Source organism: Genypterus blacodes, unplaced genomic scaffold (genome assembly GCF_046128005.1).
Source record: "Genypterus blacodes isolate CSIRO-AG114 ecotype Tasmania unplaced genomic scaffold, CSIRO-AGI_Gbla_v1 ptg000022l_1, whole genome shotgun sequence".
Lineage (NCBI taxonomy): Eukaryota > Metazoa > Chordata > Actinopteri > Ophidiiformes > Ophidiidae > Genypterus > Genypterus blacodes.
This window is the reverse complement of record NW_027466835.1, coordinates 715028-742168: the sequence shown is the minus strand read 5'-3', so window position 1 is coordinate 742168 and position 27141 is coordinate 715028. Positions and strand designations below refer to the sequence as shown.

At 47.1% G+C, this 27141-nt stretch overlaps 3 protein-coding genes across 5 annotated transcripts; 1 reads left to right on the top strand and 2 right to left on the bottom strand.

Annotated features, from left to right (window-relative positions):
• The first annotated feature begins 2550 nt into the window (after positions 1 to 2550).
• ubn2b (ubinuclein 2b) lies at positions 2551 to 11117 on the top strand. Of its 2 annotated transcripts, XM_076142748.1 has the most exons (17): positions 2551 to 3271; positions 3744 to 3872; positions 3964 to 4065; positions 4302 to 4433; positions 4539 to 4645; positions 5019 to 5511; positions 5680 to 5750; positions 5838 to 5967; positions 6688 to 6794; positions 6886 to 6996; positions 7171 to 7314; positions 7418 to 7468; positions 7558 to 7600; positions 8073 to 9338; positions 9542 to 9749; positions 10223 to 10291; positions 10505 to 11117. In XM_076142748.1, exons 1-17 carry the CDS (start codon positions 2897 to 2899, stop codon positions 10549 to 10551), a joined length of 3585 nt encoding a protein of 1194 aa, XP_075998863.1. In that variant the 5' UTR covers positions 2551 to 2896; the 3' UTR covers positions 10552 to 11117. The 2 variants fall into 2 exon arrangements, with proteins under 2 accessions (XP_075998863.1, XP_075998864.1); XM_076142749.1 differs by lacking the exon at positions 10223 to 10291.
• Positions 11118 to 11142: 25 nt separating this feature from the next.
• Positions 11143 to 13027, bottom strand: trir (telomerase RNA component interacting RNase). Its single transcript, XM_076142752.1, has 3 exons — positions 12190 to 13027; positions 11779 to 11850; positions 11143 to 11693 (listed from the first exon to the last, which is right to left on the bottom strand). The coding sequence occupies exons 1-3, from the start codon at positions 12493 to 12495 to the stop codon at positions 11583 to 11585; spliced, it is 489 nt and encodes a 162-aa protein (XP_075998867.1). The 5' UTR covers positions 12496 to 13027; the 3' UTR covers positions 11143 to 11582.
• A 1500-nt stretch (positions 13028 to 14527) lies between these two features.
• On the bottom strand, positions 14528 to 26160 carry hook2 (hook microtubule-tethering protein 2). 2 transcript variants are annotated; one of them, XR_012961034.1, is made up of 23 exons: positions 25971 to 26160; positions 24755 to 24837; positions 24090 to 24162; positions 23912 to 23962; positions 23633 to 23765; positions 23224 to 23291; positions 22880 to 22945; positions 22606 to 22686; positions 21228 to 21394; positions 20701 to 20841; positions 19913 to 20114; positions 19707 to 19817; positions 19422 to 19509; positions 19262 to 19331; positions 18713 to 18850; positions 18008 to 18095; positions 17341 to 17375; positions 17179 to 17261; positions 16938 to 17041; positions 16722 to 16826; positions 16561 to 16632; positions 15964 to 16432; positions 14528 to 15875 (listed from the first exon to the last, which is right to left on the bottom strand). XR_012961034.1 is itself a non-coding variant. In XM_076142816.1 (22 exons), the coding sequence occupies exons 1-22, from the start codon at positions 26013 to 26015 to the stop codon at positions 16304 to 16306; spliced, it is 2133 nt and encodes a 710-aa protein (XP_075998931.1). In that variant the 5' UTR covers positions 26016 to 26160; the 3' UTR covers positions 14528 to 16303. The 2 variants fall into 2 exon arrangements, 1 of the variants encoding a protein (XP_075998931.1); XM_076142816.1 differs by having other exon boundaries at positions 14528 to 16432.
• Between the last annotated feature and the right edge of the window lie 981 nt (positions 26161 to 27141).

Genomic DNA, 27141 nt, shown 5'->3' with positions numbered 1-27141 from the left:
TAACACACTTACACAAACTACAGTTGTTGAGAAACAAAATGTAAACACTTGAATATGGAACGTTCCTATTAACTGTATTGCAGGCTGTTAGCGAGCATGACCCTAAAACTAATTCTCAACTTTGACATGAGATGTAATGGTACTGATAAAATGTGTACAGTGGTTGAACTAGGATTTGTCTTGCATAAAGGTGCAGGTTTGACCTTATATTTGAGGAAAACTTCAGCAGAGACACGAAGGACCCGACCCACCTCTAACCGGGTACAGACCTCACCTAATGTAGTGAAGTGCAGCTAAGAAATCATGGCAAAGGCACAGTAGAGAAGATGGATGGACCAGAATTCACTTCAGACATGACAATGACGCTACTGTTATGGCTTGATGAAATCATTGAAAGGTTGATGCTACAGTCTTGTCTTTCATAGTTGTAGTTAATGTAATTAAATCCAAGCATGTCCCTAAATATGATGGAAACGTTGGTCCGCTGTCTGGCATTTGTATAGACTGCCTCCATTTTACTAACAATGACAAATTGCAGTAGTGGGAGAAGAGACTGGAACCACCGTAGCTCCCCCAATGCTGATGTCATCAATGTCACTTGATAAGGTTATTATCCTGAGAGAAATCACTGCAACAGTTCCAGTACAGTGGAGAGTGAAAGGAATCACCTGGTGCAAAAAATATGCTAGATAAAATACATGCGGTAGATATAGAGGACAATGTGCATCTGGCTGGGAAAGTGAGTATTTACAATGTATACAACTTGCACACAGCATACACGTGTGGTATGATATACAGCAACGTGTTGTGCGATTTGCTAAAAAGCAGGGGTCTTCAATGTTTTTCAGGCCAAGGACCCCCAAACTGATGGAGCGATGGAGCAGGGACCCCCCTACTATATATATTGTATGAAATTGTGTTTTAAATTAAACAGGGCCTAATGCCATGTATAAACATAGCTACCCTGTTATTGTGCATTCAATTCTAAGCTATTCAGTGACGTGCGGTGAGGGTCGTGGCTGGGGAGGCACTGACTTTCAAAATCAGAATTACAAATATATGGATTCAACAGAGAGAAATGCGCTCTCTCAAACCCGACAAATTCAACCACATGTAGATGATCAGAGTGGTGACCCTATGACATTTTTCCCGAATTTTATCACAATTTAAATTTGCCCCGAACTTGCAGCAAATGATCCTAGTGCCATCTAGATGATGTGGTTGAAATTCTGGAGCTCTACCTCTTTCCTATGGGCCCCAATGGAGGAGATGCTGCTAAGCCAACTGATGGCAGACATGTTGGACGTGACAGCAGAACAAGGATTAATGGTAGTTATAGTACATTAAGGTGTGCCGGTATCGTTCACGCTGGCCTTTGGCAAAATACTGTTTGTGAGGAGACCCTTATTTCGTCTTTATGCCTGTGATCGAGAGGTCACAGCTTAGAGAAGAGGGGATGCAGAATTACACAAAGATGCAGCTTCCATATGGGTGATACAAACACACGTGCCCATGTTTAGGAGCACAAAGTCATGAACAGATGACAGAATGATCTTGCCTGCACCTGAGATTTGCTGCAATAAAGATGCGTCACAACAGCTTCAACTTTATAGCAATCAACCAGAGGCAACACATTCTCTTTCAGTCAAAACAAGCTCTGGAATTCGCTGTTTGACATGCCTAAAATACCCAAAGTGACCTCCTGGGAGAAAACCACTTCTCTGTGTCCTTGTCTGACTTCATCTCCTTTGCTGGTCTCTGTTCAGTGATAATACGAGATTAATTGGTTTCAAGCAGAACTTGAAGGGTGTGATTTTACCCCAGATGTACCAACTACACCCATTACATGTGCTCCAATTTCGATGAAGTGCTCAGATGCACCACATAATCTGCGAATAAACAGCATTTCATGAGTTTGACTGTCTCTCAGTCTGTTTTATAATTCCCAGATACTGAATATGAATGTTTTTACCATAAATTCTACTGAAACTGACCTACTTTTTAAATCGTTTTACATATTTAGTTCCAGATGTAATTTAGTCTAACAGGAATTTCATACTGCTAACACAGACGCCTGTATAACACATGATAAGGCTGGAGGGGAAAGCAAACACATACAAGAATGAACAAGGTCAAATGTACATGCACCCCATTACATGTTTATACTGTATATTGTGTCAAACCAAATGTGTACATCCTTTATTAACCCCATCTTGCATTAAAAGCTGTTCTTTGACTCTGTTCTCTGTATTTCTTGTTTGTTAAATAGTTATTACATTGCTTTATAATTCTGTATTTTAAGGATAGATAGATAGATAGATAGAAAGATAGATAGATAGAGAGAGTGTGTGTGTGTGTGTGTGTGTGTGTGTTTCACTGTAGTGTGCAGCTCTCAGTCCAAACATCCCGCCTGTGCAGAACAATCACCTCCGCTACATTCGCGCTTGTCTGTCCGGTGGGCGTGTCGGGAGGGGAGTTCCAGCTCTCTGATTGGACAATAGTACCCGTTTCCTCTGTAGCTTCCGCTTTCTTTTCATACGCACGCACACACTCGCTGAATAATGATAATAATGATCAAGATGGCTACTACGGATTCCTCCTTGCGGTAGCTAACTAAGATTTTAATGGAAGCACTTAAAACTGCGATTTGCTGCTGTTCGAGTCCCTCGTAGGTGACCGGGCCGGTACCGGGGCTAGAGCTTTATGGATTAATACAGGCTGAAGGGAGATAAAGGGAATTGTGTTGCCCGCAGCACCCATTCTGTTGAAGCTAGCTAGCGGAGCAGCTAGCTAGGTTGTACTTATCGCCCCGCTCCAGGTTCAGACTCCCAGCCAGCGGCGCTTTCGCGGAGTCCCGCACCGCCCGCCGGAGTGTGCCGGGGAGCGGCAGCAGCAAATGGCAGAACCGAGGAAAGTGCCGTTCGTCACCATTTCGACTTTTAACACTCCGCCGCCGCCGCCGCCGCCGCCGACGCCGGAGCCTAACAAGAAGCGCCGCCGCGAAGATGAGGCCGTCGACATCACTTTTGGGAAAGATGGAGGTGGAGGAGGTGGAAGTGCGGCGGCCGTCGGGTCGGGAGGAGGCGGCGGAGATCCGTTTGGAAACGGGAAAGGAGCCGACGGGGATTCGGTGGAGCCGAAACCGACGGTCCGCCTCAACCTCACCCTGACCGAGCCGAACGAGCGAGCCTCCGCCGAGTTCAGCTACAGCGAGCTGGTCCACACAAAGACTCCAACTACTACTACTGCTACTACTACTGCTCCAACTCAGGTCAGGAGGACATGACAGCTTCACTACGCCTTTACCGTGACAGGACTAACATCACAACATGGCGCACCAGACACCCATTTACCCACTTAAACCTCTGTTCATATGCAAAATATATACCTAAGTTTTAAGTCAAAGTTAGGGCAGGAAGTTTAAACAGGAAATTAAGTTGTTATTGAGTCAAATCACATGCAAACACGTCATCTGAAATTTGTCTTGCGTGCGTGCCCCTCTTCCATATCACAACACACACACACATGCTTTACAGAGGGGGCAGCCATGATACGGCGCCCCCTGGGGCAGTTTGGGGGTTCGGTGCCTTGCTCAAGGGCACCCCGGCAGTGCCCTGGAAGCAAACCGGCAACTCTCCAGCTGCCAGTCCACTCTCTGGCTCTTTGATGCTGTAACCCACAGGAGGGCGACACACAGCTGTGATCACAATCCCATCTCAATCCAGTTTTTCTCGTCCCTCCAGGTAAAGCGTGCAAGTTCATCTGTCCCTAAAGGCCTCGCGCCTCCCCTCGACCCCAGCGACCCCTTCGCAGACGACGACAAGGAGAGACGCGAGGTGGAAGAGCTGGCGAGGAAATTTGAGAGTAAATATGTAAGTGTGCTAACTTCAGAGCGAGTGTATGATTGTTCTGGGTGTTGAATTAGGTTTTGTTATTGGTTCCTGTTTTCCCTTTGATTTGCAGGGCACCGGCCCAAAGAAGAAGAAAAGGGACCGGATACAGGATCTCATCGACATCGGCTTCGGCTATGATGAAACTGACCCCTTCATAGATAATTCAGAGGCTGTGAGTTCCCTTTTTTACAAACTTACATGGTTTCTAGTTCTGCTCATGCTTTCACATGTATGCAGTATACAGATGTCACTGTCGAGCAGATGTTTTTATTCTCTAAAACTATGCCACTGCTACACAACTATGCTATAAGAAAGTGTTTGGCTATTACAAACTTTTGGGGTTGGGGATTTAAGTCCATATCCTCTGATCACTACTTATTGTATCTGTATTGTAATGTTTCCCCTCAGTATGATGAACTGGTCCCAGCCTCTCTCACCACTAAACACGGAGGCTTCTACATCAACACGGGAACTCTGCAGTTCAGAGCAGCGTCTGACTCCGAGGGCGAGCAGGCCAACGCGGAGGACAACCACTTCAAGGTAGTTTGCTTTCTCCACACTTAAGGCGACGAGTAAATAAGTGCTCCGACACATTTAAATTGTCTTATTGTACCTTTATCTTATTTTTGTTGCGTGTGTCTACAGAAGGTAAAAGATGGTGAAGAGAGGGTGATTAAAAAACGCAGGAAAAAGCAAGAAGGTGGTATTCTGGAAGACAAGAAACCCAGGAAGAACAAAGTTCCAAAACAAGGGTGGGTTTGTCCGTTCGTGTCACGTCAATGTCACCAGTGTTTCCATATTTTTTGTTTATCCGCTTGGTTTAACACCGATATTTGTGCACATATCTGTGTTATGTTTTGTTTTTGCACATTGGAAGTCTGTGGAATCGGAGCTAAGTGTGTGTGTGTGTGTGTGTGAGAGGCCGCTGGAGTGATGCAAGAGATCCATATGTTCATATGTTCCCCATGTAGACTAAAATGACCTCATGGCCAAAGGGGAAGTTGGTTGGTGAACATGATGCTGTTTCACAAGCACTTTGCTAAACTGTTAACTAGACTGTCACCGCGTTAATTAGGTGGGTCGCACCTTTTTGATTTATAAACACACTTCTCTTCTCTCCGACAGAGTTTCAGCTCTCAATGTTCACCGGCCAGAGAAGAAGAAGAGGAAGAAGCTGATGAAGGATTCCATTCAGCTGGCGAACATGTTGCGCCGCTTCACCCGAGAGAAGGAGGAGATGCGCAAGAAGCACGTCCCCGCCGCTGCCACGGTCACGCCGCGGCCCAACGCCAAAGTGCCCAACGCCAACAGTGCTCTGCTGACCGCCCACGCCAAGACCGGCAACAGCGACTGCACCATGGGGGACCTGAGCGCCGACCCCTCCGTCATGTCGCTGCTGGGGTCGGCCAACAACGACCTGCTGCAGGACATGATGGGCGACCTGGATTTCACCATGTTGGACTCGCCGCAGCCCTCCAGTCCGGCCCAGGGAGAGAACGGCTCCTTGGCGCACAAAGCAGGCGTTGGCCGCGCCTCCCTGGGTCCCATGATGCCCCCGCCACCCCTCCCCAGCGGACTCCCGGCCCCCCTCATCAAGCGCATCGAAGACCTCAGAGCGGTGAGAGCTGTGTTGTGTTGATTTCCTGGTAAACGCTGGACGTTGCTTTTGCAGGTCGGCGACTTCTATTGCAAAAGCTTGTAGACTTTGACATGGTGGCGTGGATTTTCTTGAAACGCTGCTGGGAAAGGGAGACGTCTTGTTTCTAACGCTTCTCTCGCCTGACAGGCGTCCCGGCTGTTTGATGAAGAGGGGAGGAAGAAGTTCTTCACGCTGGACATGAACAACATCCTGCTGGAGTGAGTGCCATCAGGGATCTCCTGTTTTTCTTTTGGAGCTCGTTACAAAGTCACACATAAACCTGAATCTGTGTGTGTGTGTGTTAGTATTGAGTTGCAGGTTCAGGAGCAGCCGGCCGAGGTGCGCTCAGTCGTCTACTCTCACCTGGAGGCCTTTGTGCCCTGCAATAAAGAAGCTCTGCTCAAACGGCTGAAGAAGCTCAGCCTCAACATCCAGGTAAGTGTGTGTGAGAGTGTGAGACTAGATGTTGTGCTAATAGGCCTGTTTCACACCAGTCATCTTGACATGTCCCTGCAGGAAAAGCACAAGAGTGACTAATAACATTAATGCCTGCTGCTGCTGCACGTAGGTGTGCCAGTGTGGCGACATTCACAAGGTCAGAGCTGGAACACAGACGGTCACAACGTCCGCACCAGACCAGAGAAGTGATCGCAAAGCACAGGTGTTCCTCGTCACTCTGACACGGCCCAATTACCACAGATTCCTGGCAAAAATGTCTCGCTGCCGGTTCCTGTCTTGACCCGCAGCACGAACAGTGACACCTGAGTCTAAATGATACATTGCCTTTTCATGCAGCAAAGCAAACAAGTGAGTGCTGCAGTGGAGCACAGTGTGAATGATGTGCAGGCGGTGTCATGTCACGACTTCAGGCTGTTCACAAACAAATGAGCAGAAAACCTGTGTCGCCCACTGATTTCCTGGGAGTTAAAAGGTTTTGGTGGCGTCCTGTAAAACATCACACGCTGCTCAGGATCTCTGATCAGGAGAATGTAGCTGGATCCTAAGCGGCCCGGGTCCTTTTGAATATAACGTTCAGTGATTGTCGTCATAGCTGCCGGCTCTGCTGTCCGGGTCTATATTTAGTGTGCCGCTGCCCTGCATACGCGTGTGTGTGTGAGTGAGATTTGTAACTTGTGTCTTCTCGCCGTTGCGCAGGACGACCGCCTGCGAACGCCCCTGCTGAAGCTGAAGCTGGCGGTGTGCAGCGTGATGCCCGAGCAGATCGCCCGCTACAACATGGACTGCATCGCCAAGGTGGCAAAGTAAGGACGCTTCTTCTTCTACTTCACCTGCTACCTTCGCCGATAGTGTGTGTGCGTCAGTGTGTGTGATAAGTTCTCCTGCGTTCCTCAGGCAACAGTCTGGGGAGGGGGAGAAGAACGGCTCAGAGGACGACGACGAGGAGAAGCCGGGGAAGAGAGTGATGGGGCCTCGCAAGAAGTTTGTGTGGGATGACAAACTCAGGTCAGTTCCTCTAAGGGCGGGCGGCCATTTTACATCGGCACATTGCCGCCGTCGCTTTCCCAGGGATTTTGTTGCCATTTATAGCGCAACCTGGTTTTTAAGCTGCCGTCATCAGTTTGTACTCTTGCGTGATTGAGTATGTATTGTGTGTGTGTGTGCGCGTTTGCTCTCCAGGTCGTTGCTGTGTAATCTGGTCCGGGTGAAGCTGAGCTGCTACGAGTTGGAGGGCAAGAACTCTCTCTCTCTGGAGGACTACCTGAAGGCCTTCATGGAGACGGAGGTGAAACTGCTCTGGCCCAAGGGCTGGATGCAGGCCAGGTGAGTTGATGTCGGTGTGTGTGCGTGTGCGTGTGTGTTTCTTTTCCTCAGTTGTGTTAGAGGTCATGACAGCACAGTTTCATGTTGTAACCTCTGCTTGCAGGATGTTGTTTAAAGAGAGCATCATGGCCCACGGTCACCTGACAGGCTACACGTGAGTCAGCTGAACCATCACTCAGACACCTTATGAATGAATGAGTTTCTCCTTTTCACACTTTCATGCACTCTTCCTGCTTCCTCCAGGGCAAAGAAAAGGATGATGAGCACACCCAAAGCCCGGCCCAAGGTTTGACTCCCAGCTTCACTACCATGCATTTCACACCTTTTGCGCTCATTGACGGTTTTTAGTCGATAAGAAGTTGAGCTCTTCAGTTCCTCGCTGGCTGTCCTATTTCTGCTATGAGGCTCTTGGAAATTCAGAGACGTAATCAAGTGACCTCTGCACTGAGGGATTAGTTCCAAGGAACCGTGAGAGGTTTTTGTTTAACTTTGCAAAAGCAAACTAAACACATGCAGGCACATGCAGCCACATGCAGCCAGCAGCTCCTAAAGGGTGCCGACATTCCTGTCTATGAGTCGCATGTTATTGTGTATAATTCTGCTCATTACATGGCTACTAAGGTAAAGTCCAGTCATTTCAGGAACTCCAGTTAGAAGTGATAATATAAAATCACATCTCCGACAGAGATTCACATCAGAGGCCTCAGTTTTACTTATATTGTGTGTACGTTTGTGTAACTCTTGTCTTATCATTTCAGGAGATTGTGTGGGTTCAGCGGTCCACACCCTCAGCAGGTGCCACGCCTTCCCTGGTGGCCCAGGTTGCCAAGCGACCGCAGTCACCTCCAGAGCCCATTTGCCTCGACTCCCTTGACGAGGACCTGTCGGCTCCCTCCCTGGACTCCATCTCCCAGGCTTTGGCCATCCTGGGCAACGCAGCCAAGGGCCTCGCTCAGGGCGACAGCCCCCCCTCCCCGGAGGGCGCCAAGGCGGCCATCATCCCCTCCTCCCTCCACGCCTCACAACTCCTCCAGCAGCAGAAGAAGAGCTCCGTCAGCACTCCCGGCCCGAGCGCTCCTCACTACATGTCTACCTCTTCGCCTTCTTCCACCCTCCTCGCTCGGCCTCTCTCCATCTCCTCCTCCCCGCTGCCCTCAGTGAGGGTGGATGGGCTGGGGGGCATGAAGGCCCTGGCACAGGCACACAGACACTCGGTGTTGAACACTCAGCGACCTGTCGGGGTGGGCGTGGCTAAAGCAAACCTGGCTCCTTCACCATCGCCCCCGAAACCACGCCCACCGCCGACTGCGTCTCCACTCGTGCCCCCAGGTTCAAAGACGGGGGTCTCCACTGCCCCCGCCGGCCTCCTCAGAGGCAGCAATAATAATAAGGTCAACAGTGGTGACACGCTCATCATCACCTCACCTCAGTCTCGGCTCCACACCCTCTCGTCGTCCGTTCACATGACCCCCAAAACCCTGCAGACGACCCGACTCCCTCTGACCCCACAGAGTAAATCCTCCCCCACCACCCTCTCCCTCTCGCATACCGGGGTGCAGTCGCAGTCGCAGTCCAACTTCATCACCCCGATGCATGCCACCCTCACCAAGTCAGCCCACAGCAGCACCCCGCCCATCGTCAAGCTCACCGCCCGTGCCCCCAACACCGTCACCACCTCCGCCTCACCCTCCATCTCAAGGTCTCAGGCGACGCCCATCATCCATCAGTACGCTCCCAAAAGCGCAGCGGGGTTCCGCCCGCAGTTCTCAGGTGCCCAAGGAGGAGCGACCAAGCCGGGGCAAAGCAGCTACGCCTCCCCAGGGAGCCAGAAGACCCCGAACAGCAACAGCACCAACACCAGCCTTATTAACACCTCATCCATAAGCAAACTTTCAGGATCCAGTGCCTCCCCCGCGACGGCCTGCGCCAACCCGGCTCAGCGGCAGAGGCCAGGGGGCGGGACACCTCAGGGGGTCAAGCCAGTTGTGTCTGTCCCATCATCGGTCTCGTCTCAGTTGGCGCAGGTTTGTACTCCGATACACCACGGCCATTTCAGAAATAATGCATCTAATGTGTAATTTGAATTCCATTAGGAATCGGCACTTTCACAGATAGAAGGTACACCTGACTTTGTTTGACCTCACTGTGCTGACAATCCACATATTGTTGCCAGAAAGCATCACAACGGGTGATTTCCCACATATTAACTCCACGTCCCGTCTCCCAGGTGTCCACTACAGGGAGCGCCGGCCTGCTCGGCTCTCCCCCTACTCTCCCCCTGGGGTTCGGGATGCTGGGTGGTCTGGTCCCCGTCTCCTTGCCCTTCCAGTTCCCCTCACTGCTCAACCTGTCTCCCATGGGCACGGCGGGCTCCAGCACAGCACCCAGCAGCTCAGCGGCCAGTAGCAACGCCGCGTTATCCGCCCTGACCCAGAGTGAGTGACGCATTCTCGCCGACACACCATGACAGAGTATTAGTCAAATCTCCCGCACCCACACCCACAAATAGATAACGTGTTAAATCTAAACGTCCTCCTCTGTTCTCGTATCATAGACGGGCACCGTGTGTGTGTGTGTGTATGTGTGTCAGTATGTTGCTCTGCTGTTGTCTTTGTCATTCATGTGTTGGGGCTCGTTGTGTTGTTTAAACACCATTGTTTTATCGTCATATTGTGCGTCTGGATGTAAGCTGTGATTTTTCTCCTGTTTGACGTTCTCCCATTTTGTTTCATTTTTCCCATTTTCTTCTGTGTTGCCATAATTCTGCCAATTCTCTTTTGGTTACTGTCCCACCTCTCTCTCACTGGACTGAATTCACTTCTTCCATCTTCTCCACCCCTCCGTCTGTCACGTTTTGTTACGGTCCATTCCCTTTTTCGTTTCTTGTCCGCCTGTCCTGTCTCCTCAGATCTGTATAAGAGTCTCCAGTCAGGGTCTCAGGTTGCTCTGCCTCCTCACTTGCAGCTCGCTTTCTCAGGTAAACTCGGACCCTCCCCTCTCCCCAAAACTCTGCTCCAGCCACGCCCCTTCCTCCTTTCCTCAAGTGCCCTCTGTATCCGTGTGGTCCCGTTCCCTCCTGTTTGTCCGGTGGCAGTGGCATGTTTTCATGTAGCCATCTTATTTGTCTGCAGACATGTTGGATCGGCCTGTGCTCTTCACTTACATTTCGATATCTATTCTTCCTGTCCAGATGTCAGTCAGAGCCAGGGAGGCGACGCTAAGCGGAAAACGCTATGATACAGCTGGATGGACGCTGCCGAGCGAGATGAGGTGTTGGGACAAATCAGGACAGAACGACGCTTTGAGTGAAGACTCGTAATAGGGTCTGAAACAAAGACTTAAGTACACTCATGATCCAAGATCAGCTCAACTGTTTTATGAATACCAGTCAACTATAACTTTTTTTGTAAAACAATTTGATAAAATTTTAATACTGTTCTTCATAGGATTGTTAAATGAAATGACAAATGCAGTTTGTCAATGTTTACATAGATAGACCTATATCACTGTGGATAGGGAGAAGGGATGAATGGACTTTAAATGGGAAGATCATTTTTAAATGTGCGGTGTGGGTGTGTGTGCATGTGGTCTGGATGAGTTTTGGACTGTGTGTTTGTGAACCTCCCTCTCTGATGTGTGGTTGATGTCTATTTGGTGCTGTTTTATGTAATTATCACTGAAACCTGTAAGAAATGTAAACTGAATGCAAATTGATGAATTTGACTTTTTCCAATGGAAGCTGTACACCTTTTCATTGTACTGGATTCTTAAATGAATTCTTTTCTGTACAGATTTCAAACCTACTTTTAATTAAAATGCCTTAAAATCTTGAATGTAACAATTGTTTTAATGCAGCCACACTTCATATACTGCATCAAGTGGAATCAATGACACCGTTTCAGTGTCCAGTGAAAAGGACACGATACACATTCAATATTTTCCCCCAGACAAAGAGCAAACAGGAGCTGAGGTAGTGTGTGACAGCCAGCCAACACAACTAAACTGGGCAGTGTAGATTTAATTGAAACCTTGACTTGAATATCAGCAAATCAAATGTGATATATCACAAAACAAAAAGAAAATCAAGTATGCCAAGTTCCTGATCCACTTACCACACCAACAAATACAAAAAAATAATCAAATTAAGCAGAGTGTGAACAACTGAAAGTGAATGGTAAATTAAACTGGCGGTAAGAGGTCCAGTCCCAGAGCGTCTCCCGGGTGATCACTCCCTCAAAACATGTCGCTTCACGGCCACCTTTAGGAGCTTACTTGACCAGAGGCCTGGTTTTATCATCGTCGCCACACTGGTGAGCTTTGTACTTTTTCACCTCGGCCATGTACTTTGACCAAGCATCGCTCTTGCCCGGCTCCCTACCCTGCGGAGGAGGAGGTGGAGGTATTTAACAGCAGTTGCAAGTCGGACAGGCAGCATTCAAGCAGTCGACGCCTTCCTATACTTACCTCGCCGTCCTCTTTCTGCTTCTTTGCAACCATGCCGGTCTTTAGGAACACACCGCCTCTGCGCTTCCCCACCTGGGTTAGGGGATAGAAGACTGACACCGTTACACGAGCTCCTGCACACCGACTGCCAATGATGGAGATTACACCGGTGCAGGTCTACATTTAGTCTCCTGCTGCACCACCAAGACAAACCATCAGTGAGGAGCATCCTTAGTCCTAGTCTGCTCTACATCATGGATTTGCTTATGAAATATACAAATATCTGTGTTTAAAATGATGTATGATGAAATGATGGTCAAGGGCATTAATGGTGGAATAGAAGTGCCAAAGGGAGTTCCTGGCTATCTCGCTTTAATCTGAATGTGTTGAATTCTACGTCTTATCTCATCTTACAACTGCCAAACCCCTTACAAAGCTCGTCACGGGAGGGGGCTTCTTTCCCACTGTGGACTGTCCCTGCTCGGTGGCTCTCGCGTCTCCACCTGTGTGCTGCTGCTGCTGAACCTCCTTATTCCTCTTCTTCTCCGCCTCCTCCATCTTTTTCTTGAACATCTCCATGAAGCTGCCGTCGTTGGCGAACACGTTGCCTCCTCCGGGCCCCGCGGCGGCTTCCTGCCCGGGGCTGCCGGCGGGAGACGCGGGGTCGCTGCCGCTGCTCGAGTCGCCCCTTGTGCTGCTCGTTTGGGGGTTGTCTGGGTGTGTGCGCGTCGAATCCATGTTTAACGATTGTAAAATGTCATACAAGTGGAACAAACCAATGGCTGGAATTCAGGTTGTTGGAACAGTCCGCGTCCGAGAGTTATTAAGGCTTTGTTTTAGAGTTAAACTTCAATTAAAAGCAGTCAGCGCGGTGCACAGGCTGGACTCCACCTGAAGAACAAGGATAAAAGACTCCTAAATCCCAAAAGTCCAAAATGAAGAAGCTGTTCGGTTTAACGTCCAGCCCGCGGACGCGTATCCATCCACACCAGCAGACAAAAACACAAAGCAGGCGCTACTATAGCTGCTAAGGTGGCTAACACTGCGGGCTAACACGCCGTTTAGCCAGACATTTACAGAAAAACGGCGGCAAGTCAAACCACCAATTCACAAGTAGGGCGTGTAGAAAAATGACCGCTGTTTCTGTGCACCGCAGAGTGAAAACGCATGCGTGAAAAAGTTGTACTTTAGCGTATTTTATCACTGGTTCTAGCGAAGTTTAGCTTCCACTCACTTGCCATCGGCCATCTTCAATTTCCCCTAGTGGCGTCACATCGCGGAAGTAGTTGTCACTTCCCAATTTGGATCCGGAAACCTGATTTGGATCACGCAAGCGCATAATGGCCTCCACACCCGGTTGTTCAACGTTACAATATACGGCAGGCAGAAATACAAAAGAAGCACATACACCTACTTTTCCTTGCGCAATCTTCAGTGCGCGTGCACTGAAGCCACAGAAGCAGTGCAATCTTTTGTAAACAGAAATGTGCAAACATTAAAAACACATTTAAACACATTAACAGAGAATATTTTTGTGCAATGATGTCAACAATGAGTGTTTATTGGTTGTTTCTGAAAGAAGTGAGCTATGGTCTAACACTTTTGGCCACAGAGACAAAATGTTTTCATTGTTGCTTGTCGTTTTTCATATCGATAGCCTTCAAACATCAAGTAAAGACACATATCCTGTTGGGCCAAACAGCAAATAACACAATAACGGGCCTCAAACTCACAACCTTGTGATCACCAACCATTAGCTTTACTTGCTGAACTAAAGTGGGCTGAAATTTGACCAAAAAAGTTTCACTTCTAATGCTCACCTGTCCATGGTGGCTTCTTGTCAAAATACATTGACTTTTTACAGTGTGAGCACACTGTAAAGTTCACTTCCCCACCTCACTTTCCTGTGGGTGATCGACATTGACAGAGACACAGGAGAGCGAGAGAAAATGAGGCCTGTTCAATTTTTCTGCCACAAGGTTAAAAAGTCTGGACTCTTTTTACAGTGGGCTCCATCCAATTAAAAACAGGAGTGATCTTTTATGGTGGACTGTTAAAAAGAGTAATTTTTATTTTACTGTTTAAATGTCATATTGATCCTCACAATGAAATCAATGTTAAAAGTTGTTATAATCTAATTTGAATTTGTTTGTTTATTTTCCCTTTGAATAAGAACGACATAGTGCCAAAAAAACCCTGAGCAAACTTCTCCCCCCCTCCAGCACAGTGAGTTAAGCTGATGTTTGGTGATCACAAGGTGTTGTGTTCTTTGCTGTTTGGCTCAACAGGATATTCAGGACAGAGGAGCAAACTCTCTTAACAGTTCCATTTCTCCTTCGAGGGTTGAGTTCCTGGGTATGTCACAGATGTCAGAGAGAATTTGCCACATGACTAGATGAGAAATAATAATAAAATGATGAAAGCAAATAATTATATTAACTTTAATTTGACAGTTTTTAAAGACAATCTACACACACAGAATACTTTGAGAATCATGAATGATGTCACAGCACGTCAGGTTAGGAGAGCGGATTTTAAAGGATGGTGTCAGTATAAGGGGTGGTGCAGGAGGGGCATTATCTTTACCTTTTTATTGCTGTTCTACTTTGGTGTATACTGCATAAAGTCTTACATTATTTGTTTGGTAATTAAGTTAAGGTAACATTTTGTTCTGTAAGGTCCTGTGACTATATTTGTACAAAAGGGTGGCAAATGTTTCGGGATTGCTTGGTGGAACAGTGGTCTACAATGAAGAAAAGAACACTGGACATAATCTTTTAAGATCCCATTTATTTGTAGTGCAAAAGTAGAACAGATGGGACTACAGATCTGTTACTTGTCTCAAATCTCTCTATTGTATGCTATAATCTACAACAGACACTTGTATGATACCAACACAAAAGAAAACAGACCTACAAGTTAATCCCTTCAAACCATGCAAATGTCCAGCAAAAATACTGAATACACACCATAAATATCTACTGAAGTAATAAACCAAACCATAATTAAATGTGCACACAACAGGATGTGTGTCTGTGTAAATCATAGCACAAATATTCAGAGATTGAAGTACATAAAGTCCTTACACAGCAGCTCTGATATGGGACAGATGAGACAAAAAACTACTACATCAATTGAAAAGGAAAATGAACCAGTGGTGATTAATGGCAGATGCATTTCTAAATGTGACATCATGCAAAATCAACTTTGACATTATCCAGTGACTTCCTGTAAACGGAAAAAAAGAAGTCCAGCTACTGATCAATACATATCCTTCCAGTTCATTTGAACTATAAATGAGGTTCTAGCAGCTGTGACTCATAACGGACACACAAGGAGTTGATTCTACAGTTTGTTACTTAACTTGGACGCTTTCAGTTCCTTTCTATTGTCTACATTCAGATAGGTTCCAAGTCTAAAGTGGTGAGTGCAATTAGGCCCAACCCACAACTAGTAAACACCCCGTTTTAAAAGGTATATTGTTCAAAAAGTTATAATCGCTAAATTCATAGGCAACTCTGACAGCAATGATTCAACAGTCAAGACATATCGTAGGCAAACCCAAGCTACGTGTGACGCAGACACATTCACATTGTACCTACAGAATGAGACAGGAAGTCTCTTGCAGTACAGTAAAGATCTAACACTGGTCTCAGCCATTCAGGGGCATTCAGTCGAGTTTTTCTTGTGAGGCACTGAACGAAAACAACCTTCAGAGGAAAAGTGCTTTGGTGTACGCTGTGAAAATTCGCACCAATTGTTCACATGAATATTAAAGTTATGAGAAAGAGCTTCAAGTGACTAAACAGCAAACGACTAAAGCTGGTACACACCCACATGGCCTTCAATTAAACTAAAGAAGAAAAACCCCAAAACAACAACAATCGAGACAAAAAAATTGAGAAAATTCAAAAACGTACAAAGAGCTGAAGGTTCAGTCTGATGAAAAAAGAGGTTTTGGTTTAGAGACGTAACTTTGTGGTGTCCATTGTCAAGAGGACACCAACATCATAACAGCAGTGTTTTCCAGTCGACAGGCAGGAAACAATTCTGAATGCCTCCCTCTCCTCTCCTGTCACTTTCCTTAGAGGCCAATCCACACCACGGCTCACTGTATTCTATAAAATATATATAAAAGATATTTAAAAGAGACCCTAAAGAAACAGGAGGTCCAAGAGGTAAAGAAAAAGAGGAAATAAAAATCACCTCAAAAGGTGAGAAGCCTTTCTTCAGACTCTATAACACTCCAGGCACAGACCTTTAGGTGTTTCACTCTGAATGCGACAGACAGGAGTTAAACCCACAGTAGTACCTGTCTTGCTCCTCTGGGGCGCCAGAGATAAAGTAGTCTTACCGTTAAGAGCCACCAGAGTGCAGCAGCAGCATGACGGTATCTATGGAGGTGCAAACATGTTTCCAGTGAAGGCATAAAAGGTGAAGATGGACTCCAGATCTCCTGCTGCACGTTTTGGGAAGATTCTACTCCCTCCCTCCCTCCCTCCCCCCTGCCCTCCCTCCAGTGTTTCCCCCAGAGTTCAGGTGCCTCTCATCTTGGCTGGTGCCGCGCCAGGTTCCTCCTGGCGTTGGTGGACTGCCTCTGCTGCGCCAGGAAGGACATGGTGTGACCGGAGGGACCCAGGCGCTCACCAGCCACTCTCTGGTGCAGGGCCATTCCCTGAAAGAGAGAGAGAACGAGAGAGCGAGGATCTGAAAAAACCTGTCAAGTATTCCTTATCCAATAGTTTTCTGTGCTGAAGGTCAAACGTTCAGTGTGTGTGTGTGTGTGTCTGTCCCCTCACATACCATGTTATACCAGGCGGAGATGATGAGTTTCTCTTCCTGGTCGTGCCTCACTCTGCTCTTCTCGTAGTCGTGCTGCACACAGGAAGAGGTCATGGATCAATGTGTGACAATAATCTAACCTAACCCCACGGCTCTGCCTCTGTGTGTCTCTGCTTCTTTACCTCCAGGTGGTGGATTTTTCTCTCCTTCTCCGTCAGCTGGTTCTTCAGTGCCTGAACGTCAGGACCATTAGGCGGCTGCTGCTTAGGATCCAGGGTTTTGATCACCTGCACACACACACACACACACACACGTTATTCGCAGGGAAGCAAAGAAATTAAGCGTTTTGGTTTTTGAACACATGCTGAGATAAGTGTGAGACATTTCGGTGGCCTGACCGTTCTGGCCTTGTCCATGTAGCGCTTGTACTTCTCCTCCATTTGCTTCATGTCCTCATCCTTCTTCCGCAGGTTCTCCTGGAGTTCATCTATCTTCTTCACCACTGGCAGGGGTGGGAGGAAGAGAGGGAAGAGGAAAAACAAGAGGAGGTGCGAGAACGGTTCAACGGCAAACAAAGAGTGGGCATGCACAGGATTATGAAAGCATGAAATGACTTCAGAGCTCTGAAAGATGACTTACTGTTGCCGTCAACTTTGGGCTCCAGGTCGTCGATGACCTCTCTCTTCTTCTGGAGATCTGAGTGAGCTTCATGGAGCTTCTCCCTGAAAATGTTGATTGGAGCTTGATGTGAAATTGTCCTGGTTTGGTCTTTACATTGTTAAATGTTGTTGGAATACTTACAGGTGCTCTTCAAGCTTTTTCTTTAATAAGGACGACTACAGGAAGGAGGATAGAAAAAAAGAATAAAACTCAGCAGGTTCTTCTGTACCGCCGAGAGAGAGAGACACACACACACACACACACACACACACACACACACACACACACACACACACACACACACACACACACACACACACACACACACACACACACACACACACACACACAATCACAGGCCATTTGGACAGCAGGGGGTGGGGGGCCGTACTTACGATGGCCTGATTTTGGCAGAGTCGATCGACGAGGGCAGCCAGAGACACAGACAGAGAGGGGTTAAGCGTTAACGCTGAGTCACCACAGCAAACATGCGTTGAATTCCCACACAACAAGTCGTATCAAGACTGCAGCACCTGACAGCTACGTGTCATCAGGAGCAGATTCTCTCACTCTAACGTTACAGTGTACGGTTACATGCTCTCATTTAGAGTCACGTCTACAACTCCACTCTCTTACAAATCAATGAATACTTGCAGCCAATAAATGTGCGATATTGTGACATTTGGGGCTATGATTGATTGGGTAGTTTAAGTGTTGTGTCAGTGTGGTTGATGGAAACTCTGGTTGGTGATGAAGTGAAGCGACACGGCGTGCGGAGGAAAGAGAGGCCCGTTTTGTCTGCACTCACGTCTTCCGTCTTGCTGCCCTGCTCCTGGAGAGCCCGCTGGAGCTCCTCCACCTGGGAACGCAGCTCGGTGATCTGCTGCACATTCAACCTGCGAGCGGGAGGCGGAGCGGGAGACGCACAAGAGGGACGGGCGGGAAACAAAGGCGAGCGGGAAAGGAGAGGAGGTGGAAAGAATGAAAAGTTTCAGGGAGATGGTGGCAGAAGTAAAACACAGAGGGGAGGGAGGGAGAGAGAGAGACACCAGGTTATTGAGTCGACTGTGGGTGGAATCGTGTGTATCTGCTGCCCGTGACTTTCATTCTTTCCACTTGTGTGCCGCCCGGTCCGTCAGTCTCTGCTGCGCCCCACTGAACATGCTCACTCCGCTCCTCTCCTCCTGTTACTGTTGCCGAGGATGCTTCCCACACCCTAAGCCTGGTGTTGCATGGACACACACACACACGCACATTCCACCCACATGTCCACATGCCCACAGGCATGTTAACACACACAAACACACAGCCAAGGGACAATCTGGCTTTCTGCTGTCTGTCCTCCAATCAGCCCACACAGCTCGGTTCAGAACACAGTCCAGAGGGTGAGCTGACATTTAGGCAGATATCACTCCCACCGTCAGCCATCTTTAATGTTCAGGAACACACAGCATGGTGACCTAGAAAGGCCTGGATCACACTTCTCCCAGAGAAGAGCGTGTGGGGCACTGACCTGTTCTGAGTTTCCAGAGTGTTCTTGCTGCGCTGAGCCTCCTCCAGCTGAGCCTGCACCTCTGCCAGCTCCTGCCTGTAGGTCTCCTCCTGGACGCACAGCATCTTGTTTTCACTCTGTAGACGCACCACCGTCTCCCTGTGCGGGGAACGGGAGGAGAAGACGAGAGGGCCGTCAGGGGGCGATTGAAGAGCGAGAGGGGATGGAGGCCGACAGATGAAATGTGTCAGAGGCAAAAGGTCTGCGCTGAGCTGACCAACGCCCCAGACAAATGTGTGCAGCCATGTGTTGCCACTTTGGGAGCCAATCGGGCCTTCTAATGCTAAAAATAACCTTTGGCAGCTGTGATAGCAGGGCTGAGTGCTTTATCACAGACAACGGGAAAATATAGCGAAAGAGTGGGCGAGCGATTCTGACACTAATGAATTTATTAAAGGCTGAGGCTCTGTAGCTAAATCTCATTTGTTACACCTAAATCTGATTGCTTCATAAACACACACCCCCACGTGCCAACATACACACGCAGATGCGGGAGAATGGCAGACATACTTCAACTCGGCAGGCATAATCTCCGCGGCGAGGTTTCCTACGGCGAGGGCGTCGTCGTCACACAAGCCTCCTGCAAAGACAAAGATAGAGACGAGGCGTCAACGTTTTCAACCACAGGAGGAAATTAGCTTATGATGATCCGTGGGGGTTTGCGTTTCACCTGCTCCGCTGAGACACCTTTGTTGTACTTGTGCACATCTGAGTTCATCGTTTGTCTCCCGGAGTGTGTCTCTCTCTGAGATCAGACGCTAAAACACAAAACACTGATTTAGGTTCACACTCACAGGCTTAGTTGTATGGATGTGTATGGATTATAATGCGTCCATCTGTACATTTAGATGAGTACAAGTCTCCACTGAACACTGATAATGCACATTCATAAGATCAATAACAGGAGCATTTATTAAGAGGCATGTGGACACAATATCCATGAACTCAAACTCACTTCCTTCTCCTTCAGCAGTGCGTCATACTTGTCATGAAGGTTCTTGTACTCAAACTGCCACTTCTCAGCTTTCATGGCCTCTGCTGAGTGCTTGGTGTGAAGCTCAAGAGCCTGCGAGTCAAACAGCGCAGCGACAAGTGTTGGTTGGCAAAAGAGTGCTGTGGATCGACTCCAAACACGTGAATTAATCAGGGGCCGCTGCTTGCCTGTCTCTTGTAGGTGTCCAGCTGGTTGCGGACGGCGTTGGCCCTGCGAAGCTCCTCCTCCAGCTCGCAGGTGCGCTGCATGTAGACGGTGTTGCGTTCCTCCAGGAGGCGCACTTGTCTGCGCAGGTCTCCCAAGTCTTCCAGCTTCCTCTTGTACGTCGCCACCATTGCTTCTAGCTGGTTCACCCGGTCAGATGAGTGCCTGAGGGGGAGGAGGGGAGAGAGCTGGAGGTGTGGCAGAGCAGCACACGAACACGAATATGTTTGAACAGAACACATCCGTGTTCGGTATGTACTTAACTGGTAAAAACAAACTTACTCTGAGGCAAAACAACGTCAACACATGCCATTCACATTATCAACACAGCTGACGGAGGAAGGAGGTGAATTGACGTCTGTGTGTAGGAGGTGTGGGTGTCGCTTCTCTGCCACATGTAAATTGATAATGTCCAAACTAGCGCCTAGGAGGGGGCAGGAGAGCTGTATTGATTCGTCTCACTGAGGGTGATTGATGGACAGAGCATCAGTTTAAACATGAAGCCGACAGTCCAGTTAGAACACAAATCTGCATTACTTTTCCAAAATGAGAGGGAAATTTTATCATTTGAAGTTTTGGACAACCGCCGTCTCTGTAGCACTCAACACATTAAATCGTTTGGTAGGAAAATCTAATCGTGGCTAATGACAAAGAATGAGGACCGATTAGAGTAAGAAGAGTAGAGACGAGTCCTTCCGGAGGTCATAGGAGGTTAAGACTGGATTATCTGAACCCTGATGGTCGGCGTTACCTGAGGATGTCCATCTCGTCTTTGAGGACCTGGGCCTCCTCTGCCAGGCTGGTCAGCTGCTCGTTGCGATGCTGCAGGTCCCCCACCTCTCGCTCCAGTATCTCTCCTCGTGCACGCATGTCGTCTCTGCTGTTCTCCAGCCTGAGGCGCACATACATATACATATACATATCTTATACAACTTCACTGAATAGAGCCATTGTGAGGACAGAGGGACATCAGGGGATTTTCATATCAGGAACTTTGCTGATACATTTAGCTCATTTTAGGATATCTACTGTGTGCAGGCCTGAAGTCTTTCCCCCCCAGTGTTTACCTACAGCCCACGTGTGAGCTCTGTTTTTCCCTAAGTAAACCTAAGATAAGACTGTGCTTTATTTACCTTATATTATATTACAGCCTACGTATGAGTCCTATTTTCCCTAAGTAAACCTAAACTACTGTAATGTGGATTACAGCTTGTGCCTTTCTGGAGCGTTTTCCTAGCATGTTTGGGCGGCTAGGTTTGTGTTGCCGTTGTGACGTACCTGTAGTTCTCCTCCTGCAGCTGCTCCATCTGACTCTGCAGCAGAAGCAACTTTTTGCCGGTGATGGCAGTGGTGGAGGCGTCCTGAGACTCGTAATAGCTCAGTCTCTCCTTCAGGGAGCGAGTTTCGGCCTGCTGGGACAGCTTCTCCTCCAGAGCCACTGACAACTGTGGAGGAAGAGGGAGAGAAACAGATGAGCGACGCACACGGATGTGTTCAAACTGAGAGTGTTGAGAGAAAGTGATGAAGTAGCGCGGCGTGACCCAAATCTAAAGCTGGACAGAGGACAGAGAAAAAGAGGAAATGGATGCAGATGAAACGCCGATGCGAAGAAAAAGCCGAGTGGCGATTTAAAGTCTCTGTCGTTCTCGAGAATGCTTCAGTATCAAAAGTTTAGCATGTTTTTGAATCTGAACAGGGTAAAGCCGCAGAGCAGAGAAAAAGAGATGAGGCGACAAACTCAGCTTCTTATAAACCCACAAGACTCTGAACACATGCTTTGTTTTTCATTTGACATGCGCGGTCGTCAGAGGCCAGTTAGTCAGCTGGTATGAAATGGTCTCAGGCACATGGAACTTTCACAATAGTGAGGTTGTTAGCGTTACCCCGAGGTCAAAACTAGACCCTGTGATATCAAGGAAGAAATAAGCGTCGACCACTTATGATACTGGTTACATGGTTAAGGTTGGAGTATTCTGAATCAGTTTGTTGGGCTACGGAGAGGAAAGACTGCGGCTCAGAGCTGAGACATGATGCTTGTAGAATGATTCAGTCAGACTGAACACGCTGCAGCTACTGTATGTGCGGGGTTACAGTTAGACAAGGTGGCATTCCAATATGAAAAAACGAGGAGGGGGGGGGGGGGGTGCATACTTACCTGCTGGACGGCTCTCCAGCACACAGCACAACCCTACCCTGAACTTTAAGGACAGATTGCATGCTTTAGCACAGGGCCAGCAACAGTACAGAGCTTTCAAAACAACACAAATGACTAATTCCTAATGCGTGGGCGAAGTCAGTAAACAAACAGGTGGGCAGAGAGCAGCACAAATTATTGTTGGCTACGGCTCCATCCTTCTGCAGTGTGTCAGTTTTAGTTTGATGTTATGCAACTATTGACTGGGATGCATGTTTTTGAAAAAGCCCAAATTAGTCTTCTTCAGACGGTGGCGCCCAACCAAACACTGTTTACACAATACAGGCAGGAAAACAAAATAGTGCCGATCCGCCTAATCAATAATGACCAGAGCGCACCTTTCAACAACACTACCTCAGAAGCAGGTCTCAGACGTACATGGAGGTGAACTGGATCGCGTTACAAATGCTCGCAATTGTGTTGCGAAAACCAAAACGGGGGCGAGTCGGGGCTCAAACCAACCTGATGCTCCAGGTCCCGGCAGTGCTGGCTCAGGTCCTCCTTCTCGCCGGCCTCCTCGCTGAGGAAATAATATTTCCTGGACTGCAGACACAGCAAGGACAGCACAGAGGCAGAGGAGGTGTCATGTTAGTCACAGTAGGAGGGTGTAAACATGAGTGAAAGGCCGAGGCAGAAGACAAAAGGATTCATGTAACAGATCTGCTGAGGGGAAAAACAACAACAGAGAAGTGGACAGAAGCGAGGCGAGCAGAAAGAAAAGGAACAAGAGTTTCACCTGGTAGTCAAAGTCCCCGTAGGTGTCTGGGCTTCCTGGCTCGGATGAAGGCTCCTTTGACAAGAGCTTAAAACAAGAAGAGGCAGTTCAAGTCCCAGCTCAGCTCAGGACCGTGTTAACTAGCCAATAGGTAATCTATTTCCTATTTTATACGCCTGCAAGTTCAAACTAAGGACTATAAAGTCGCTTCAAACATCAAAGCTCTGATTCTGGGACTTTATTTAGTCTTGTAATCGCCAAGATTTTGTTCTCTTTGATTGGGGAATTTACTGCGACTAACAGCCGGGATTAATACAAAAAAAAAAAAAAAGACAATGGAGAGGATAAGCAAGTGGCTCACTCACCTCCTGAATGGCTGTCATGACGACGTGCTGGACAGATTCCTCCAGAGTCATTATCTGTTGGATTTGCTCTGATTGTAAAAGAGGAGAAAATGAGACAAGTGTAGGTGCCGCCAAATACAGATCAACACAAATTTACATTAAATGCGTTCTTCAAAATCAGACAGGCAGGCGCTGAATCTATTTTCAAAGAACCGGGGCGATTACAGCTAATCAAGCTTCTGCTCGGATAAATAAGATGGCCCCCGCTCAGTTTCTCCTTTTCAACTGTAATCCGCAAAATGTGTTTCACTGAAGGGAAAGCGATGTGTGATCAGTGCATGAACTCCTCAGCAGTGACATAAATTAAGTTTGAGTTAAATCCTGAGTTATTTTCGCGGATGGCTGCTCCATTATGCGTCTGGCAGATTACCTTGTTTCTTCTCACAGCTGACAGCACAGCCGAGCACGAGCTGGACCAGCTTGCCCATTTCAGTGACATCTCCCATCTCGCCGATGAGGTTCACATCTGGCATGTGCTCCTCCGACACCTGGTGACCGAGCATCTGTTCACGAGGAGAAAGGTGAGATATCAGGATGGGAGCTACGGATGTAACCGAGCGAAGAGAAGGAGGAGGAGGAGGAGGGAAGAAATTCACGTGTAAATGCCACTAAAAAGCGTGATTTAGAATGTAAAAATGAATCCTCTCACATCGTGGTAATACTCCAACATGCTCTTCAGAATCTTCTTCAAGTTGCTGACCTGAAATGAAACAACAAATCAGGAAAAACAATCTGGGGTTGTTTTTGTAATGGAGCTCTTCAATTATACATGATCAACCAAAGTGGCTCCAGGTTAGTGTGTCCTATCTGTGTGTTTCCAAAGGTACCTTGAGGCGCCAGTTGGCCCCGCTCTCCTCCTTGATCCTGCCTAACCATGTCTCATTAAACCAGGAGGGGTCTCTGTTAATGACAACAAAAAGGTCTCAGGTACATACACACCACACATGGGAACCAGAAAACGTGTTGTGAGCTGAAACGAGAAGAAGTGCAGCAGTTCCACCCCCCCCAAGATAAACTGGGGGGAGTTAAACCAAGTGTTAGCTTCAAAAACAGCTGTACTATGCTTTTATCTTTGGACTGTCGTGTGTACAGTGAGAACACAAAAAGCTCCACTGCAGGATACAAAGGTCATCTAGCATGAAAAGATCTATAAAGGCACACACACACAGATACACAAACACAGACACACACAAATCCCCACACCAACACAGGCGTGTACATTCACTCACGGAAGAGGAAAATGATTGAATTTGTGTCATAATCTCCGAAATTCAGGCTCCAATCGATGTCGCGATTTTCATTTTGCATAGATAGCAGCTTGTACAACCACAACACCCAATAAATGCAAATCATACAACCACACACACGAGTGCAGTCCGAAATTAATTCCTACATTCATTCACACCTTTACTTGTAAATGTACCTCTAAGCAACACAAGCATCACCAACACAACACGGACAGCAGCAGAATCATTCAAAATGCCGCTCTTACATTCTGTGCAGCACGTGTGCGATGGCCACTCCACTGGTTAAGTCGTACTTGCTCGTACATGACGGCACATGAAACGTCTGGAGCTGAGGATGAAGACATTGACAATTAGGACATTAGACAATTAACAAAGCTTTGAGATGAGTTATTCAGTTGATAATATCTTGTCAGTTTGATGTGTAAGTGATTCGGGCCACATACTGATGAATAGAACCAATATACGGGCTTCCGTGCTGCTTGACATAGATTGTACAAGACTCTGAGACTCTACCTGAGAATTGTGACATCATTCTACTAAAGGATAATCTATAATTCAGTGTTTAAATGATGGTGGTATGCTATCTCACCCTGGACACAACTCCCGTCAAGATAGAGATGTTTCATCATATAATCACTCATTATTGGCCCTTCACTGTGATTTAATGCTCCTTCAATAAGTCAAGGAATCCATGGATGCCACACCAAATGTACAGAATCATCATCAAAACGCCAAATAAGGAGTTATCTATGTGAAGAATGGTGTTCCATCCTTGCAGTAGAACTCCAGGGAGCACTAAAGGGAACACTAAAGCTGTTTATCTGGTGACAGGTAGGACTGTGTACGCAGCTCCAACATGGAATCTCTCAGCTTTCACTGGTGATTTGTCAGTAACATGAAGTATATGTTGTTGTTCTGGAATAATGTATGTAAATTGGAGATATTTGAGGGAGAAAAAGGGTTTGAAATGCCACCTTCCAAATCGTCAAACTGGACTGTGAGTGAAGAAATGTGACCCTCCCTCACTCCAGAGCTCTTTAATATGTAATAGGGAGAAGTTTTCGTGTTTCATCTCAACCTCACTTTCCTTGTGAGCAGTAAAAGGCAACACAAGTGAGTTTGTTGTTCGAGTTGTTCTGGTAGACACGCAGACGGTGGCGTGTTTGTTACAAACAACATATAAGCTCAAACAAACATGGCTCTCACTCAGTTAGCTTGGCCGGCTAGCGATAGTTTGCTTCCAAACAACAGCAACTTTCATAGCTGCCGACTACATTTACGTTCACAGCTTCTGGGGGAATAAAGTGCGTTTACTTGTCGTCGAATTGTCGTTATGGCTGACAAAAGTGTGACGTTATGTTAGTATATTTTATATATTTATTTGTGGGGCACCTGCTGTCACCTGTATGACAGCGTTAGCCTGTTAGCATTGCTCGTTAACGCCGCAAACAGCGAACTTACCCACGTCAGCAGAGAGTCACACAGCTCTGCTTTATCCACACTCATCCTGATTTAGCGGCTGGAATCCCGGAGGAGGCGCGGCGTTTTTAACTAAACACTTGTTTAATCCAACTTTCTCTCTCCTAACACTTTTCCACGTCAGTCATCCAGCCATGGCCTCCTCCCGCTCCTCCTTCTCCTCCTCCTCCTCCTCCTGCCCCCTTCGCGCTTCACCTCCTACGATCCAAGCGAGCCCCCGTACTAACAGCGTCTCCAGGGTAACGGCTTATAATGCAGGTCGGCTTCATTAGCAATTGTAATTCTTAAAATAAACGTGAAAATAAAAACGTAATGCGTCATAGTTCCACAATCACATTACAATTACAATCACAATGTCATTAAACATTAAAAAGTTTAATGATAATATGTTATATAAAGTCACCTATAACCTATAATCTGTAATTGCCTACACTTATCATACCTATAAACTTACAAAGTCATTCTCAAATTGCTAGATGTTTCTCCTAAAAACAACTAAAATGTATAGAAATTCAGTTACTTTGTTAGATTATTCCAAAATCTATCTATCTATCTATCTATCTATCTATCTATCTATCTATCTATCTATCTATCTATCTATCTATCTATCTATCTATCTATCTATCTATCTATCTATCTATCTATCTATCTATCTATCTATCTATCATATTTGGAGTGAAGGTTTCGGGGAGCTGGAGGCCCATATTCATTAATGTAGCCTCTCATTATTTGATCACTAGTCCATCAAAGGGCAAACACTCCGACAAACGAGTTCATGCAGCAGCTTTTAATCACACCCAAGGGTACATTAGTTTTCACTTCACCCAACCTGCATGTGTTTGGACTGTGGGAGGAAACCGGAACACCCGGAGGAAACAAAATGTGTCCTGGATGATAAAACAGAACAGAGAGGGAACAAATATAGTTGAACAAATATTATGATCAACCAAAAGTTACTTACTCAATGACACTACAAAGGCTAGAAATGTGCTCAAAGAGATGCTGCAACCAAATATATGGAGAATTCCCACTATGGCGAAACATGTGCGTTTGTTACCCACGCTATTTACATAGAAATGAAAACAGAAGGAAAAGTCAACTCAGACTGCCTTAAGTGCGTGTGAAATCGCCTCATTTGGCTAGAATCACCCCA

Excerpts from the sequence above, each read along its gene's own strand:
- ubn2b (XM_076142748.1), top strand. The coding sequence starts at position 2,897 with ATGGCAGAACCGAGGAAAGTGCCGTTCGTCACCATTTCGACTTTTAAC. Across the intron at positions 4,434-4,538 it reads CGGAGGACAACCACTTCAAG|AAGGTAAAAGATGGTGAAGA; the intron begins GTAGTTTGCTTT and ends GTGTGTCTACAG. Across the intron at positions 7,601-8,072 it reads CACCCAAAGCCCGGCCCAAG|GAGATTGTGTGGGTTCAGCG; the intron begins GTTTGACTCCCA and ends TTATCATTTCAG.
- trir (XM_076142752.1), bottom strand. The coding sequence starts at position 12,495 with ATGGATTCGACGCGCACACACCCAGACAACCCCCAAACGAGCAGCACA. Across the intron at positions 11,851-12,189 it reads CCCCTCCCGTGACGAGCTTT|GTGGGGAAGCGCAGAGGCGG; the intron begins GTAAGGGGTTTG and ends CCCCTAACCCAG. Across the intron at positions 11,694-11,778 it reads AGCAGAAAGAGGACGGCGAG|GGTAGGGAGCCGGGCAAGAG; the intron begins GTAAGTATAGGA and ends CCTCCTCCGCAG.
- hook2 (XM_076142816.1), bottom strand. The coding sequence starts at position 26,015 with ATGAGTGTGGATAAAGCAGAGCTGTGTGACTCTCTGCTGACGTGG. Across the intron at positions 21,395-22,605 it reads GCCGGGACCTGGAGCATCAG|TTGTCAGTGGCTCTGGAGGA; the intron begins GTTGGTTTGAGC and ends CTTCCTCCACAG. Across the intron at positions 18,096-18,712 it reads ACTCTGGAAACTCAGAACAG|GTTGAATGTGCAGCAGATCA; the intron begins GTCAGTGCCCCA and ends TCCCGCTCGCAG.